This window comes from Ostrinia nubilalis, chromosome 4 (genome assembly GCF_963855985.1).
Source record: "Ostrinia nubilalis chromosome 4, ilOstNubi1.1, whole genome shotgun sequence".
Classification (NCBI taxonomy): domain Eukaryota; kingdom Metazoa; phylum Arthropoda; class Insecta; order Lepidoptera; family Crambidae; genus Ostrinia; species Ostrinia nubilalis.
The window spans coordinates 5,037,430-5,051,746 of record NC_087091.1 but is presented as its reverse complement, the minus strand read 5'-3'; the positions used below and the strand labels follow the sequence as shown (position 1 = coordinate 5,051,746).

Sequence of the window (14,317 nt, the reverse complement as noted above, 5' to 3'; positions counted from 1 at the left end):
GGAAATAATAAATCCTAATGAAATTGCGTCTGCCTTTAATGACTACTTTATTGGTATAACTAGGGCAAACCCAAACACAACAAGTTACTCTCCACCCTCTACAGCAGCTTTATCGAACTCAATATTTCTCACACCTATAAATGAGAAAGATACAAGGAGAGTAATAATGTCATTGAATAATACACAAGCAGTAGGATATGATTCGGTGTGCACAAAAATAATTAAATCATGTGTAAATCAGGTGGTGGATGTTGTTACATTCTTAGTAAATTTATCACTGGAGTCAGGTACATTTCCGGAAAAACTAAAATTGACAAAAATAATACCCTTATTTAAGAAAGGAAATAAGGTTGATATTTCTAACTACAGACCTATTACATTGATCTCTGTGTTCTCAAAATTTTTTGAAAAGATTATGCATAGTCACATCTCATCTTTCTTCAATACTTTCAGGGTCATAAATAGTAACCAATATGGTTTTCAAAAGCAAAAATCCACAACTCAGGCAACTTACCAATTAGTTGATGACGTTCTAAGAAATGTAAATAGCGGTAAGTTTACGTCAGTATTACTTCTAGATTTATCAAAGGCTTTTGACCTGGTCTCACATGACAAACTTTTGAAAAAATTAGAAACTAATGGAATCAGAGGTCCTGCCTTAGAATGGTTAAAATCATACCTAAAAAATCGACAACAGTGCGTGGAAATAAAACAGGTCGATGAAAAACTTAATGTACAATCATACAACTCCAACTATAAAACAAATGGCGCTGGAGTTCCACAAGGAAGCGTTCTTGGACCACTCCTATTTCTATTGTACATAAACGACCTTCCAAACGTGATAAACCATAAAATGATATTATTTGCTGATGATGTTTCAGTGATAATAACAACTGACAAATGCCATACTTTAGAAAAACACAAAAAAGATATCACTGAAACTCTGACATTAATAGCGAAGTGGTTATCTAAAAACGATTTAAAACTAAATTTAAATAAAACAAAATTAATGAATTTTAATAATTTCAAGAATAATTCAGTTGACATAACCTTTAATAATCAAATAATTAAACATGACATAAATATGACTTTCTTAGGAATCATAATTGAACCATGCCTTAACTGGAAAGGGCAAATTGAAAAAGTTTGCAATAGAGTTAATGGGTTTGCATTCGCACTATACAAACTTAGCAAAATTGCTAATAAAGCTACAGCGGTTACAGCTTACTTTGCCTATGTAGAATCACTACTGAGGTATGGGCTCTTGATCTGGGGAAATGGAACAGATATACAAAAGGTTTTTATATCGCAAAAACGTTGCATACGTGCTATATGTGATATTGCACCGGACGTCTCCTGTAAACCTTACTTTAAGAAATTAAATATATTACCGCTTCCATGTTTATATATAATGGAGATAGCAACATTTGTTAAACAAAATTATCATAAGTTTACAAAAGCCAAAGATGTAACAAAGAGAAGTGTACGATTCCCTAATAAGTTATTATTGGAAACCCTTCCAAAAACAACTCGCTTTCTTTCAAATGCCCCAACAATGACTATTAAAATTTTTAATAAGATACCGGACGAAATTAAACAATTGCCTTATAATAATTTCAAAGCAACTATTAGAAAATGGCTTTTGGTGAATGCTTTTTACACTATTGACGAATTTATGAAGTATAACAAATGAGTGCACTGCTTGATAGGACACAGATTGACTGACTTTGAATTTATGTACCTATTATAGTATAAGTGACGACCATCTGGGATTTAATCATTGTGTTCTGTTTTATTATAATTTATCTTGAATGCTGACATTAATTATGAATGAAACAATTAATTGAAATGTAATTTAATTTAATGTAATTTATTAAAAACTGGTATTATCAATATTTGCATGCTATGACTTATGGCTGAACAGGCACTGACACTTCGAAACATGAAAATGTAAAAGACCCATTGTAACCCTGTTTTATGCAAATAAATAAATTTGAATTTGAATTTTAAAATTCGAACACCCGATGGAGTGGCGGGGTGGCCGCGCGATATGGCACCTTATGCGGTCGCAGCAAGGGCCACGTTACCTTGAGGAAGGCGGCGCCGAGGCCGGAGCGCGGCACCGTTAGCTGCGGCAGCGCGGTCCAGCAGTTGTCGTCGATGTTGAACGCCTCGAACACTCGATGGAGTGGCGGGAGCGGCCGCGCGATATGGCACCTTATGCGGTCGCAGCATGGGCCACGTTACCTTGAGGAAGGCGGCGCCGAGGCCGGAGCGCGGCACCGTAAGCTGAGGCAGCGCGGTCCAGCAGTTGTCGTCGATGTTGAACGCCTCGAACACCCGATGGAGCGGCGGGAGCGGCCGCGCGATATGGCACCTTATGCGGTCGCAGCAAGGGCCACGTTACCTTGAGGAAGGCGGCGCCGAGGCCGGAGCGCGGCACCGTAAGCTGCGGCAGAGCGGTCCAGCAGTTGTCGTCGATGTTGAACGCCTCGAACACCCGATGGAGTGGCGGGAGCGGCCGCGCGATATGGCACCTTATGCGGTCGCAGCAAGGGCCACGTTACCTTGAGGAAGGCGGCGCCGAGACCGGAGCGCGGTCCAGCAGTTGTCGTCGATGTTGAACGCCTCGAACACCCGATGGAGTGGCGGGAGCGGCCGCGTGATATGGCACCTTATGCGGTCGCAGCAAGGGCCACGTTACCTTGAGGAAGGCGGCGCCGAGGCCGGAGCGCGGCACCGTCAGCTGCGGCAGCGCGGTCCAGCAGTTGTCGTCGATGTTGAACGCCTCGAACACCCGATGGAGTGGCCGGAGCGGCCGCGCGATATGGCACCTTATGCGGTCGCAGCAAGGGCCACGTTACCTTGAGGAAGGCAGCGCGGTCCAGCAGTTGTCGTCGATGTTGAACGCCTCGAACACCCGATGGAGTGGCGGGAGCGGCCGCGCGATATGGCACCTTATGCGGTCGCAGCAAGGGCCACGTTACCTTGAGGAAGGCGGCGCCGAGGCCGGAGCGCGGCACCGTAAGCTGAGGCAGCGCGGTCCAGCAGTTGTCGTCGATGTTGAAGGTTTCGAACACCCGATGGAGAGGCGGGGTGGCCGCGCGATATGGCACCTTATGCGGTCGCAGCAAGGGCCACGTTACCTTGAGGAAGGCGGCGCCGAGGCCGGAGCGCGGCACCGTCAGCTGCGGCAGCGCGGTCCAGCAGTTGTCGTCGATGTTGAACGCCTCGAACACCCGATGGAGTGGCGGAAGCGGCCGCGCGATATGGCACCTTATGCGGTCGCAGCAAGGGCCATATTACCTTGAGGAAGGCGGCGCCGAGGCCGGAGCGCGGCACCGTCAGCTGCGGCAGCGCGGTCCAGCAGTTGTCGTCGTGTTGAACGCCTCGAACACCCGATGGAGTGGCGGGAGCGGCCGCGCGATATGGCACCTTATGCGGTCGCAGCAAGGGCCACGTTACCTTGAGGAAGGCGGCGCCGAGGCCGGAATGCGGCACCGTAAGCTGCGGCAGCGCGGTCCAGCAGTTGTCGTCGATGTTGAACGCCTCGAAAACCCGATGGAGTGGCGGGAGCGGCCGCGCGATATGGCACCTTATGCGGTCGCAGCAAGGGCCACGTTACCTTGAGGAAGGCAGCGCGTTCCAGCAGTTGTCGATGTTGAACGCCTCGAACACCCCGACGGAGAGGCGGGAGCGGCCGCGCGATATGGCACCTTATGCGGTCGCAGCAAGGGCCACTGTACCTTGAGGAAGGCAGCGCGGTCCAGCAGTTGTCGTCGATGTTGAACGCCTCGAACACCCGATGGAGTGGCCGGAGCGGCCGCGCGATATGGCACCTTATGCGGTCGCAGCAAGGGCCACGTTACCTTGAGGAAGGCAGCGCGGTCCAGCAGTTGTCGTCGATGTTGAACGCCTCGAACACCCGATGGAGTGGCGGGAGCGGCCGCGCGATATGGCACCTTATGCGGTCGCAGCAAGGGCCACGTTACCTTGAGGAAGGCGGCGCCGAGGCCGGAGCGCGGCACCGTAAGCTGAGGCAGCGCGGTCCAGCAGTTGTCGTCGATGTTGAAGGTTTCGAACACCCGATGGAGAGGCGGGGTGGCCGCGCGATATGGCACCTTATGCGGTCGCAGCAAGGGCCACGTTACCTTGAGGAAGGCGGCGCCGAGGCCGGAGCGCGGCACCGTCAGCTGCGGCAGCGCGGTCCAGCAGTTGTCGTCGATGTTGAACGCCTCGAACACCCGATGGAGTGGCGGAAGCGGCCGCGCGATATGGCACCTTATGCGGTCGCAGCAAGGGCCATATTACCTTGAGGAAGGCGGCGCCGAGGCCGGAGCGCGGCACCGTCAGCTGCGGCAGCGCGGTCCAGCAGTTGTCGTCGTGTTGAACGCCTCGAACACCCGATGGAGTGGCGGGAGCGGCCGCGCGATATGGCACCTTATGCGGTCGCAGCAAGGGCCACGTTACCTTGAGGAAGGCGGCGCCGAGGCCGGAATGCGGCACCGTAAGCTGCGGCAGCGCGGTCCAGCAGTTGTCGTCGATGTTGAACGCCTCGAACACTCGATCGAGTGGCGGGAGCGGCCGCGCGATATGGCACCTTATGCGGTCGCAGCAAGGGCCACGTTACCTTGAGGAAGGCGGCGCCGAGGCCGGAGCGCGGCACCGTCAGCTGCGGCAGCGCGGTCCAGCAGTTGTCGTCGATGTTGAAGGCCTCGAACACGCCGATGGAGTGGCGGGAGCGGCCGCGCGATATGGCACCTTATGCGGTATCAGCAAGGGCCACGTTACCTTGAGGAAGGCGGCGCCGAGGCCGGAGCGCGGCACCGTCAGCTGCGGCAGCGCGGTCCAGCAGTTGTCGTCGATGTTGAAGGCCTCGAACACCCCGATGGAGTGGCGGAAGTAGCCGCCCGCCACGTAGATGATGCGCGGCGTGTTCGGCCGCCGCTCCTTCACGACGGGCTTCTTGTGTAGTGTGAGATCCTGAATCAATGATCAACTATTGTTAACTAGCTTTTATGCGCAGTATCGCGAGCGAGAATTTCTAAAAACGAGGATAAAAACGATCATATTATATTCTCTGGGTCTCAAACAATCTCTATACCAAATTTCATCGAAATCGATTCAGTGGTTTAAGCGTGGAAGAGTAACAAACATACATCCATCCTCCTTATAAGGAGATCAGAAAAATCTATCAAACTTCCAGTCTGAAATACCTAATTATATCAAATAAGCGCCAAATTCTATCTGTCGTTTGAACCATTTAAGAAAGAAAGAAAGAAAGAAAGAAAGAAAGAAAGAAAGACACATTTATTACAATGGACATCACACAAATACAGGCAATTACATAGACATGACAGTGGCACATAATAATGGAAGAAGAAAAAATAAAAACAAGAGTAAACTGAGCAGTGCCACCCATCCACCAACAAGATGCCCACTGCAACGGGACCCCACTCAGCATATGCCGTGGCCCACGGTGACGAAGGCCACGGCGCTGGTTTTCAGTGTGCCCCATGCCGAGTGAGGGTCACGGACCATTGGTAAAATAAATAAAATACTAAGCTGCATAAAATTGTCTAGATAAACATACATAAATAGTAATATTAGTGCACAGATAAATACAAAAGGCGGTAAATCGGTAAGGATGATAAGACTACGTTTATTAAGAATACTAATGAAAAGAATACTAATAAAAAGATTAAAACTGTTTGTATAGGTGTGTGTGTAGTAATGGTAAAGTAATATTGTGTTAATGTGTAATATTCGTAAAGAGTGTCTCGACGCCCGCAAAACCGGTTTGTGCAATCGAATGATTGATTGCGCGCGATTAGACAATTTAGTTCATCCCATATTGTTCAGAGCGTTACAAGCGTACCCACAAACAAAAAATAAAATAAAAAATAAATAAATTCCAGCAGTATTGGTCGTCTAAACATATAATTCAATTTCAATTAGTGTCAAATATATAGTTATGATGTCATTAGAATTAAAATAACAATCATTTGAAATAATTCAAGATACAGATTTTACATTTTTATTCAATGTTTAAAATCGCTCTTATTACAACCTACATATGACGCTACAGTGTTTAGGCTTACCTTAAATATTTTCGCGAGGTACTCCCTACAGGCGGGCACTTTCCTTAACACTTGACACGTGCTCATCTGTTCCTTGAGGAAGCTGGGCGTGAGGTACTGGCATCGCACCGCTTGTAGGATGTGCTCCATTCGTCCATGCCTTCTGTCTTCGTCGTACTTTACCTGGACACAGGGATATGAGGACATTAACCCTTAACCAAGCATAAGGGAAAATTATGTTCTTTCATTGGTTTTCTACCGTTTGATTAAAGCATAAAGTTCAAATTGAAGTGGGGTTTATTTAACCCGATTAAGACCTGAACCTGAAACCTCACCTGACCATAATGCATTTTTATAGCTCATAAAATGGTATCATTTCATAAAGGATTCTTTGAATTATTTTATTACATGCCGTGAGTAATGTTTGTGTTTATCATCTAGGTACATCTTTTAATTACATTATCTATAAGATTTAGATACAAGCGCAATCTTTTTTTGCAAATAATGTTAATCTAGTGTATTAAACTTGAAACTTATATAAATGTAACTGTCGATTAAATTGCAAGCCGTTAAAGTTAAATTTTAAGTCGTTTCGCTTTTAGATATTCAATAAACATCAGATGATTTATATTGCCTTCGCCATAATTGCCAGTCATCATGAAAACGCTTTATTGGGTTCAAGGAAAGAGAAGATAACAATATTTTGTAATACAGATAACGTCAGTTCTGCGCCATACTATTTTGAAGGTATCTTTATGCACGTATGTATCTAAATTACGTATTGGGGAATATCTATGGCCTGCGATAAATGATAATAAAATGTATTTACCAATAACACAAGTTAACAGGACTCACTCAACATACTCCAGTATTGTACAAGTATTCTTGAATGGAAAGTATCAAGGGCATTACTTCGGTGTCAACAAAGAATTTAGTTTGTTTGTATGATATGACATTCAATTTTATTTGATATTTTATTAAGTTTAAAAGTTCAAACCAATTATAATTAATTGTGCAAGGAATGTGTATTTAAAGATAAGATATTTTTATTTATCAGAACATGTGTGACAATATTGCAATACAGAAATATATTGTTGGTGTTATTAATTTTTGCTCCGTCAGTTTAAACACTGATATCGTCGCACAAGTAGGTTAGAAACAAAACTCACCCAATTTAGAACTGCATTGTAGACTTCTCTTTCTTCTCTAACGTTTAATTCGTCTTTCCGTATGAGTGCTATAAGTTCTTGTAATGTCAGTTGCAGAAATTCTTCTTCTTGACAAATCTGTGAAAAACAATTAATATGAATACTCGTAATCTCCCAATTTATCTAATATTTATCGAAAGCATCTTTATCATTTACGTATTATATCGTTAATTCGGTCAACATCAACTTATGATAAGCAAAATGATTCAAGTAAGGCACGGTTTCTGGATTTAGGTATTTTCATTTTACATTTTGCCACGTTGAAAATGAGTCGTCACCATAGATTTATCAATGTTACATTACCTTTATCAAGTCGAGCCCTTGATAAGGTATTTAGTTTCGTGAATGACGACATTGCAATAGGTATTTTTGGCAAATGATTAAATATTTTGATCAACAAATACTTTTGAGTTCGCAGTAAACTTCTAAATATACCATTCAAGTTTCATTTAAATAAAAAAACGCTACGTGACCGCCGAATAAATAGCATTTGAAGAAAACAACATGACTCGCAATTTTCAAATTTGTTTTTCAGCTTTAGGAGCCGCTATTAGACGTCTGATATTGGCCAATCGGCGGCAACGATGAATATACATTTTACAGGCGTGAAATTGTAATTTTATGTAAACCCACTCGAACGATCGGCAACTTGGTGGCGTTTTTGGAAACATTTGTTGATTTCCTATATGAGCCTTTATGAACCGACGACCTGACGAATGTTGTGGGCAGCGCAGAACTAGTCGTTGTAGACATTCTTCTAGGAAGCCTTTGTTCAGCTTAGAAGGGTCAGAGACGGGCTTCATCATCATTAAGTCATTCAGTCTCTACTACAGTATGACCCTCTCTAACTTTCTAACTTACCAGAATCTAATTGAAGATTTGGCCCACACTCCCAACACTGGCCAGACAGATTAAGGATCATTGGTCGGACATTGTTCGGATCGGGGAAGAATGAGGGTGGTCCTATTATATTTTAAAGTACGTGGCTAAGGCAGAAAGGTTTGTTCACCTGAGTAAAGAAAGTGGAATTTTTAGTGTCCTCATTGCATCTCGGAACCGGCTTAGGACCATTTCGTAGCTGAATACGAAGTGAAAAAAAAAACCCATTTCGAAGACCACCCAGGTGAACAAAGTGGAATAATCCAGCAGAAAGGCTAAAAAGGCTTACTTGCGTGAAATGCCTCTCGATGAATTGGTTGGCCTTCTGCTTGAGTTCGGCGCATGCATGCTGCTCAGCAAAGTTGGCGATTCCAATCGCGTTGGACGGATCCAGCTGGCGCTCCAGGAACGCGCAGCAAGCCTCGATCACGTTAGATATCTGGCGGTGGAACACTATATCATATTTAGTTTGCGACAATTACACTTGGAATACATTATATTGGCAAAGTGTGAAAGAAATCAAGTGGCAGTGGGCGGGGCACATAGCTCGCAGAGACGATGGCCGTTGGGGCAGAAAAGTTCTCGAGTGGCGACCACGCTGGAAGATGTGGCGTGTGCAGGCCTCCTACTAGGTGGACCGACAATCTGGTAAAGGTCGCGGGAGGAATCTGGATGCGGGCAGCGCAGGACCGTTAATTATGGAAAACCTTGGGGGAGGCCTTTGTCCAGCAGTGGACGTCATTTGGCTGAAACGGCATTTTATTGGGTGCAGTCCTGTTCCCAGAGGAGCCATAAGGGCTACGTTTTAATAGTACGGTATGACATAAGGCTGGATATGCATGAGAACTCGCTATAGGTGGTAAAAGAGTATTTGACACCACAAACCAAATGACGTATTTTTATGGGCCGTCAATTCGATTTCGTTCTCAAGGGTAGGATATCAATCGTTGCTTACTTATCGGGTTATAAAGTTATATTGCCCTGAATGGCATGTATTATTTTTATTATTTACCTATTCAAAAAACATTCACTCAATATACTTATTATAATGCCATATTTAAATCAAATAGCCGGAAGTAAGTAAGTAGATAGGTTACCGAAGTTCAGATATTTAGGTAAACGCGAGTTCATGAGTCCAAGGTTGACTGTAATAAATGTTGAATGTAATAAATAAACTAGCTGAGTCACCGGGGCTTTCCATTATCTCGAGGGAATGTGATCATTTCATTGCGGTACTGCGTATAACGGCACAGAATAAGTAATAGTACAGGTACAGAAGGATTACTCCGCAAGACGATTTAAATAAATGCGAGTCTTGCTACGTCGCGATACAGTGGAATTCAGCTCGCACAGCACTACGTACCTACAATTTTATTCACCTACAAGTTTTGTCTCTTTCTATCGCGTGCCTCTGAACTCTTCTTACGCTGTTAGGGTTGCTGTCTAGTGAAAAAATAATTAATCTACTTATATGTCATGAGGTACGTATGTAGGTTTACGTACGTATTACGTACGTATGTACGTATGTAGTGTAACGCATTCATTATGGAAAACCTTGGGAGAGGCCTTTGTCCAGCAGTGGACATCATTTGGCTGAAACGAACGAACGCATTCTGAGCAGTAGTCATGCTCATGGTAGGTTAGGTTCCTATATTATCCTAAGAATTATTGATTACCTACATGGCCAACATACCTTTCAGCATCTTTGGGAAGCGAAAAAAAAGATAAATATTGCATGCCGTGGCAGCCTTTAATTAAGACAGCACTTAGTTTTAAGCACTATTAGTTATAGTAATTTCATGTATGCGTGTTTGTCTTGTTGGTTGTCCTAATAAATAAAATAAAATAAAAAATAAAATCCGGTAGATTTCTTTTCGAATTTAAACACCCGAACGCCGCACAATTTCTTTCTCTTTATGTCCATTTTTAAATAATACTTCGATCGTAGAATTAGGTACTACAACTCACGCCAGCGTCCTGACAGGCGCGCGCGTGACACTCGACTGATATAATACCCGCCGACGGGGCGCTTCGCTGTAGGTAATTATCGGATGTACCGCGCGGAGTGAGCCAGGCCTGATAACGGTAAATAATATGTATCATCGGCATGGATGGAAATGTTGAGTCAGTGAATTACATGACGAGAAAGGAAGAATAATCTTAACAACAACTACAACAAGTTATAAAAATGAGTATGTATTTAGCGTTCTTTGAATTAAAGAAAGAAATAAATTGACACAACTCCATAAATTCTATAAACATTTTCATGGAAGTAGCGAAATAAATAGTTAATTTGTTACTTTTGTAGTAGGTAATAGCACAGAATAATAATAAGTACTACGTACAGAAGTTTTACTTCGAGAAGGTATTTAAAAAAAAATATGCTCAATGTCATTAACAATATGGTGTAATTTAGCCTGTCTCAAGAGTCAAGCACCATTGTGTTGAAAAACGTCAGTGATCGGCACTGCGCCGAAGCTATAGGGCTGACTTCGGTAAAATGATGTGACGTGAGGTGCCAAACTGCGGAAAATGGCGGAGGAAATACATGATTTAGCATGAATTATAATGAATAATATTAACTACTTATTTACCTCTCAGTGTCTTGAGGCAACTTAAAAAAGTACATTCTGTGTTTTTATTATTATTTAGGCAGTTAAATACTGCACAGTATTTAGTACACCATTTTCTTTATTTTCTTCCATCGTACACAAGAATACGCGTGCGTGAGTCAATGTTCGCTCGTATGTGAGGCCTTGTCGAATAGTATCCTGTAGGTGGGCTATCGTGCGTGTTTTGTTTTTGATGTAAACTCGCGGAGATGATCAGGCCTGGTAATAGGTATACATTTATGTCACATTTCATTTGGTTGTCTATTCTGGTATGTATTATTGTATGTAAATGGAGCGGCAAGCATGGAGACTCCAATAACTTAAGTCATTTTACATGTGCGCCCGAATATTTTACGTCACGCTTCCAACAGTTGATATTTTTATGACAATTTTTTAAAATGCAGACCTTGCCCTTGTTTAGTTAGTTATCGTGCTCGACATTGCTTGCATGGCTTACAGCATAGTCAACTTACTTATCGTGTAGCATGACTGTTTGAAAAAAAAAACAACTGATAAGTAAAAATTAACTATCTAACGATTAGATTCTAATCGAATGAAAGAAGCTACAACAGCAAACACGGTAAATCTATGTTCAAAGTTCAACGGTGACGCCTAGTTTAATAGTTTATTCGTTATCTTTACATAGTAATAATAATATTCTTTATCTTTACATTGTATAAACATCTAATACCTAAACGCGCTGCTGTCATTGGATAATTAACGAGATTTACGTCACATATTTAACACAAAAATTAACGATTCATATCTACATAATTCAGAAATATTCAGAATCCGTGTGTATAATTTCATTAACTTATAATTTCATTCATGGAAAAAAGATCTTTTAAGTTTAACTATTACCGAAACACAAGTTCTATTCTGAGTTTCGGATATCTTTCTATCAACGCTGTGCGTTCGATTTGCTGCTTCATTAAAGCAAGCATCGTTTGTGAATACGGGTTACACTTGGACTACTTGTCCAAAGCAATGACAAATCAAAAAATTCTCATGTCATTAACAAAATATTAGAAGTAATGTTGAATTTGACAAGCTGCCCCTACCTGGAACATAGTGGCGGCGGGCAGGAGTTGGCAGACCGTCACCTCCGTGATGCGGACTTTGCCGGTGTACATGAAGTAGACGAGCCACGCCATCGCTGATGGACAGACGCCCTGGAGTCGGACCCTGGACATCTCGCTTTCCTTGAGCCCGCTCGTGAACATTGCCTGGGGATGGATAGTGAAAATCAGTCGAGCAGAGAAGACCATGCTTTTTGATTTGATGCTAGTTTATAGCAATTATGCAAGATATGTGGAACTTTAAAGTTCTTTTTAATAGTTGACTCTTCTCGTCAGATAAAATTTTAGTATTGCATCGCTACTACTTTTTTTTGTACAAAATTAACTTACTGCATACATGAAACGATCACAAAATTGAATTTGTCTCGAATGTAACTTTCTAGAAAGGCTGGCCTGTAGCGTTACCGGGTAATACCGCCTAGAGTGGCGGGTTATAGGAATACGTTTTGGTATTATGTTTCTCCGTTTTAACTAGTCCGCTTAGCGTAGGAAAAACACCTGATAATTGGAATAATTAACAATGATAGGTACTATAGTTAGGGTAAACAATGATTCCAATTAGTATGTTATGTATGTTTATTTCCTTCTTATCCTAATACTGCGGTAGATTGGAATTAATTAAAAAACCTTACCTTAAAATATGGACTGCCGGCTGCTAGCACAACTTTGTGGACATGAAAAAGCTCGTTCCCGACTTCTAGCACGACGTCTGTGAGCATGTGGTGCGACCTCATTGTGAACATCATCTGTCGACAACATAATTATTTAGCAACTTCGATTTAAGTTTATTATAAAATGAAAACTCAATTTATGACCACGTTATTTTAAAAGTCATTATTTTCTTTGTGCCCGTCAAGTCAATGGCCCTTTACATGTCTTTTGGTAGGTATATCTAGTAGCGCTTCGAAACAAACAATGCTTTCGTTGCAAACTCTTGAAAGGACTACGATCTACTTCGGCATTCATTAGCATTTTTTATGCATTTCCTAGAAAGGAAAATGTTTTTTTCATCTGTATAATCCAACTCGGGCTCGTATTCCCCCTCAAAAGCTTATTCATACTCTAATCTGTAGTTGGATGGGTTTTCCAACCAAACATATTTTTTAAAGATCGATCAGAAGTTCGAATGTAGGTGTAGATCTGTAGATTTATATTTGGAAGAAAACTAAGCGTCATTTCAGAACACAGGACTGAATCTTCATTTCGGAACACCTCCAAAAGTATTAACATAAACTCGTGTACCTATGTAATGTTTTGTATTAGGTACTTAGGCACAATAACAGTTTTTGCGGAACGTTTATGTAGATGTCATAGTCAAAGGTCGATATGCAGTCTCTTCGCGGAATGACTGGTCTATCCTAGGTTTGACCAAGGCCTTCAGGCAAACCCCGAAGTGAATTCTTATTTCGGCCTTTGACTAAGTCAAACCTAGAAGTGCCTAAACTGTTCAGTCAAACGTCGAAACTAAAATAATCTGTTTCGGGCTTTGCCTAGTCAATCCTAGAAACGACTGGCAGACTCGGTCAAAAGTAGACGGCAAATGGAAAACCGGCCAAGTGCGAGTCGGATTCGCTCACGAAGGGTTCCGTGAGACATTGTTGTTGTATGGGAGCCCCCCATAATATTTATTTTATTTTAATTTTATGATTTATTTTTAAAATAGATATGCAACTAAATATTATGTGAATATTTCAAGGGTTCACCTGTTTACGTTTTAATATCGAGTAGAAAACTGCAACAAGTCACTTTTGCTGTATGGGAGCCCCCCTCAAATATTTAAGTATTTTATTGAATTATTTATTTTTAAAGTGAATAAAAAACTAAATAATGATAAATTATGAGATACGAATCTCATGAATCATTCTCAAAATATTTAGTTACGTGCCTGGTGATAGATGACAACCTTTAGCGAAGTCATAGTAATAGGGTCGCGTTTTAACTCTTTATCCTTTAATTTAAGGTAACAGAACCCTAAAAATTAGTAATTTCAAGATCGATCTAGAAACACTGACAAACAACCTCAGTAAATAAGTTTAGTTACTCGTACCTTCACCTAAAGAGATAGCTGCGCGTGCGCGTGAAAACCGACCGTATTTTTTTTTTTTTATTTGTGTTGAGCGGCTATTCTAGTTCAATAAAGTCCTAGTATCACTGCGACCGTTATCGATCTATTGTGATCGCCGCTGTTTTCCTTACAGTTCGCCTCCGAGTCCTGCATCCATTAGGAAGTGCAGTATCTTTTGGGGGGCGATATGTTTTACATCTTGTGGGCTTAGGATGTGTTTGCCCAGGTGTAAGCTCCGCTTGCGCATCAGAGGTCCGCAGTCCGTGAGAATGTGTAGTGGCGTTTCATCTGCCTCTTGGCACATCCTGCACGTTCTTGTTTCGGACAGTCCCATAGTGGACAAGTGCTTGTTTAAGCTGCAGTGTCCAGTGAGGGCTCGAACTAAGATGCGCAT

General features: G+C 42.5%; 1 protein-coding gene across 1 annotated transcript in view; it reads right to left on the bottom strand.

The window, feature by feature from the left end:
- LOC135088516 (kelch-like ECH-associated protein 1B) overlaps positions 1–14,317 on the bottom strand; it is a 45,461-nt gene that overhangs the window by 14,598 nt on the left and 16,546 nt on the right. Inside the window, exons 3-8 of the mRNA XM_063983349.1 lie at positions 12,491–12,604; positions 11,841–12,005; positions 8,457–8,606; positions 7,250–7,366; positions 6,102–6,263; positions 4,792–4,983 (exon numbers count right to left, since the gene is read on the bottom strand). Coding sequence (XP_063839419.1) covers positions 4,792–4,983; positions 6,102–6,263; positions 7,250–7,366; positions 8,457–8,606; positions 11,841–12,005; positions 12,491–12,604 — 900 coding nt within the window. The remainder of the gene's footprint in view (positions 1–4,791; positions 4,984–6,101; positions 6,264–7,249; positions 7,367–8,456; positions 8,607–11,840; positions 12,006–12,490; positions 12,605–14,317) is intronic.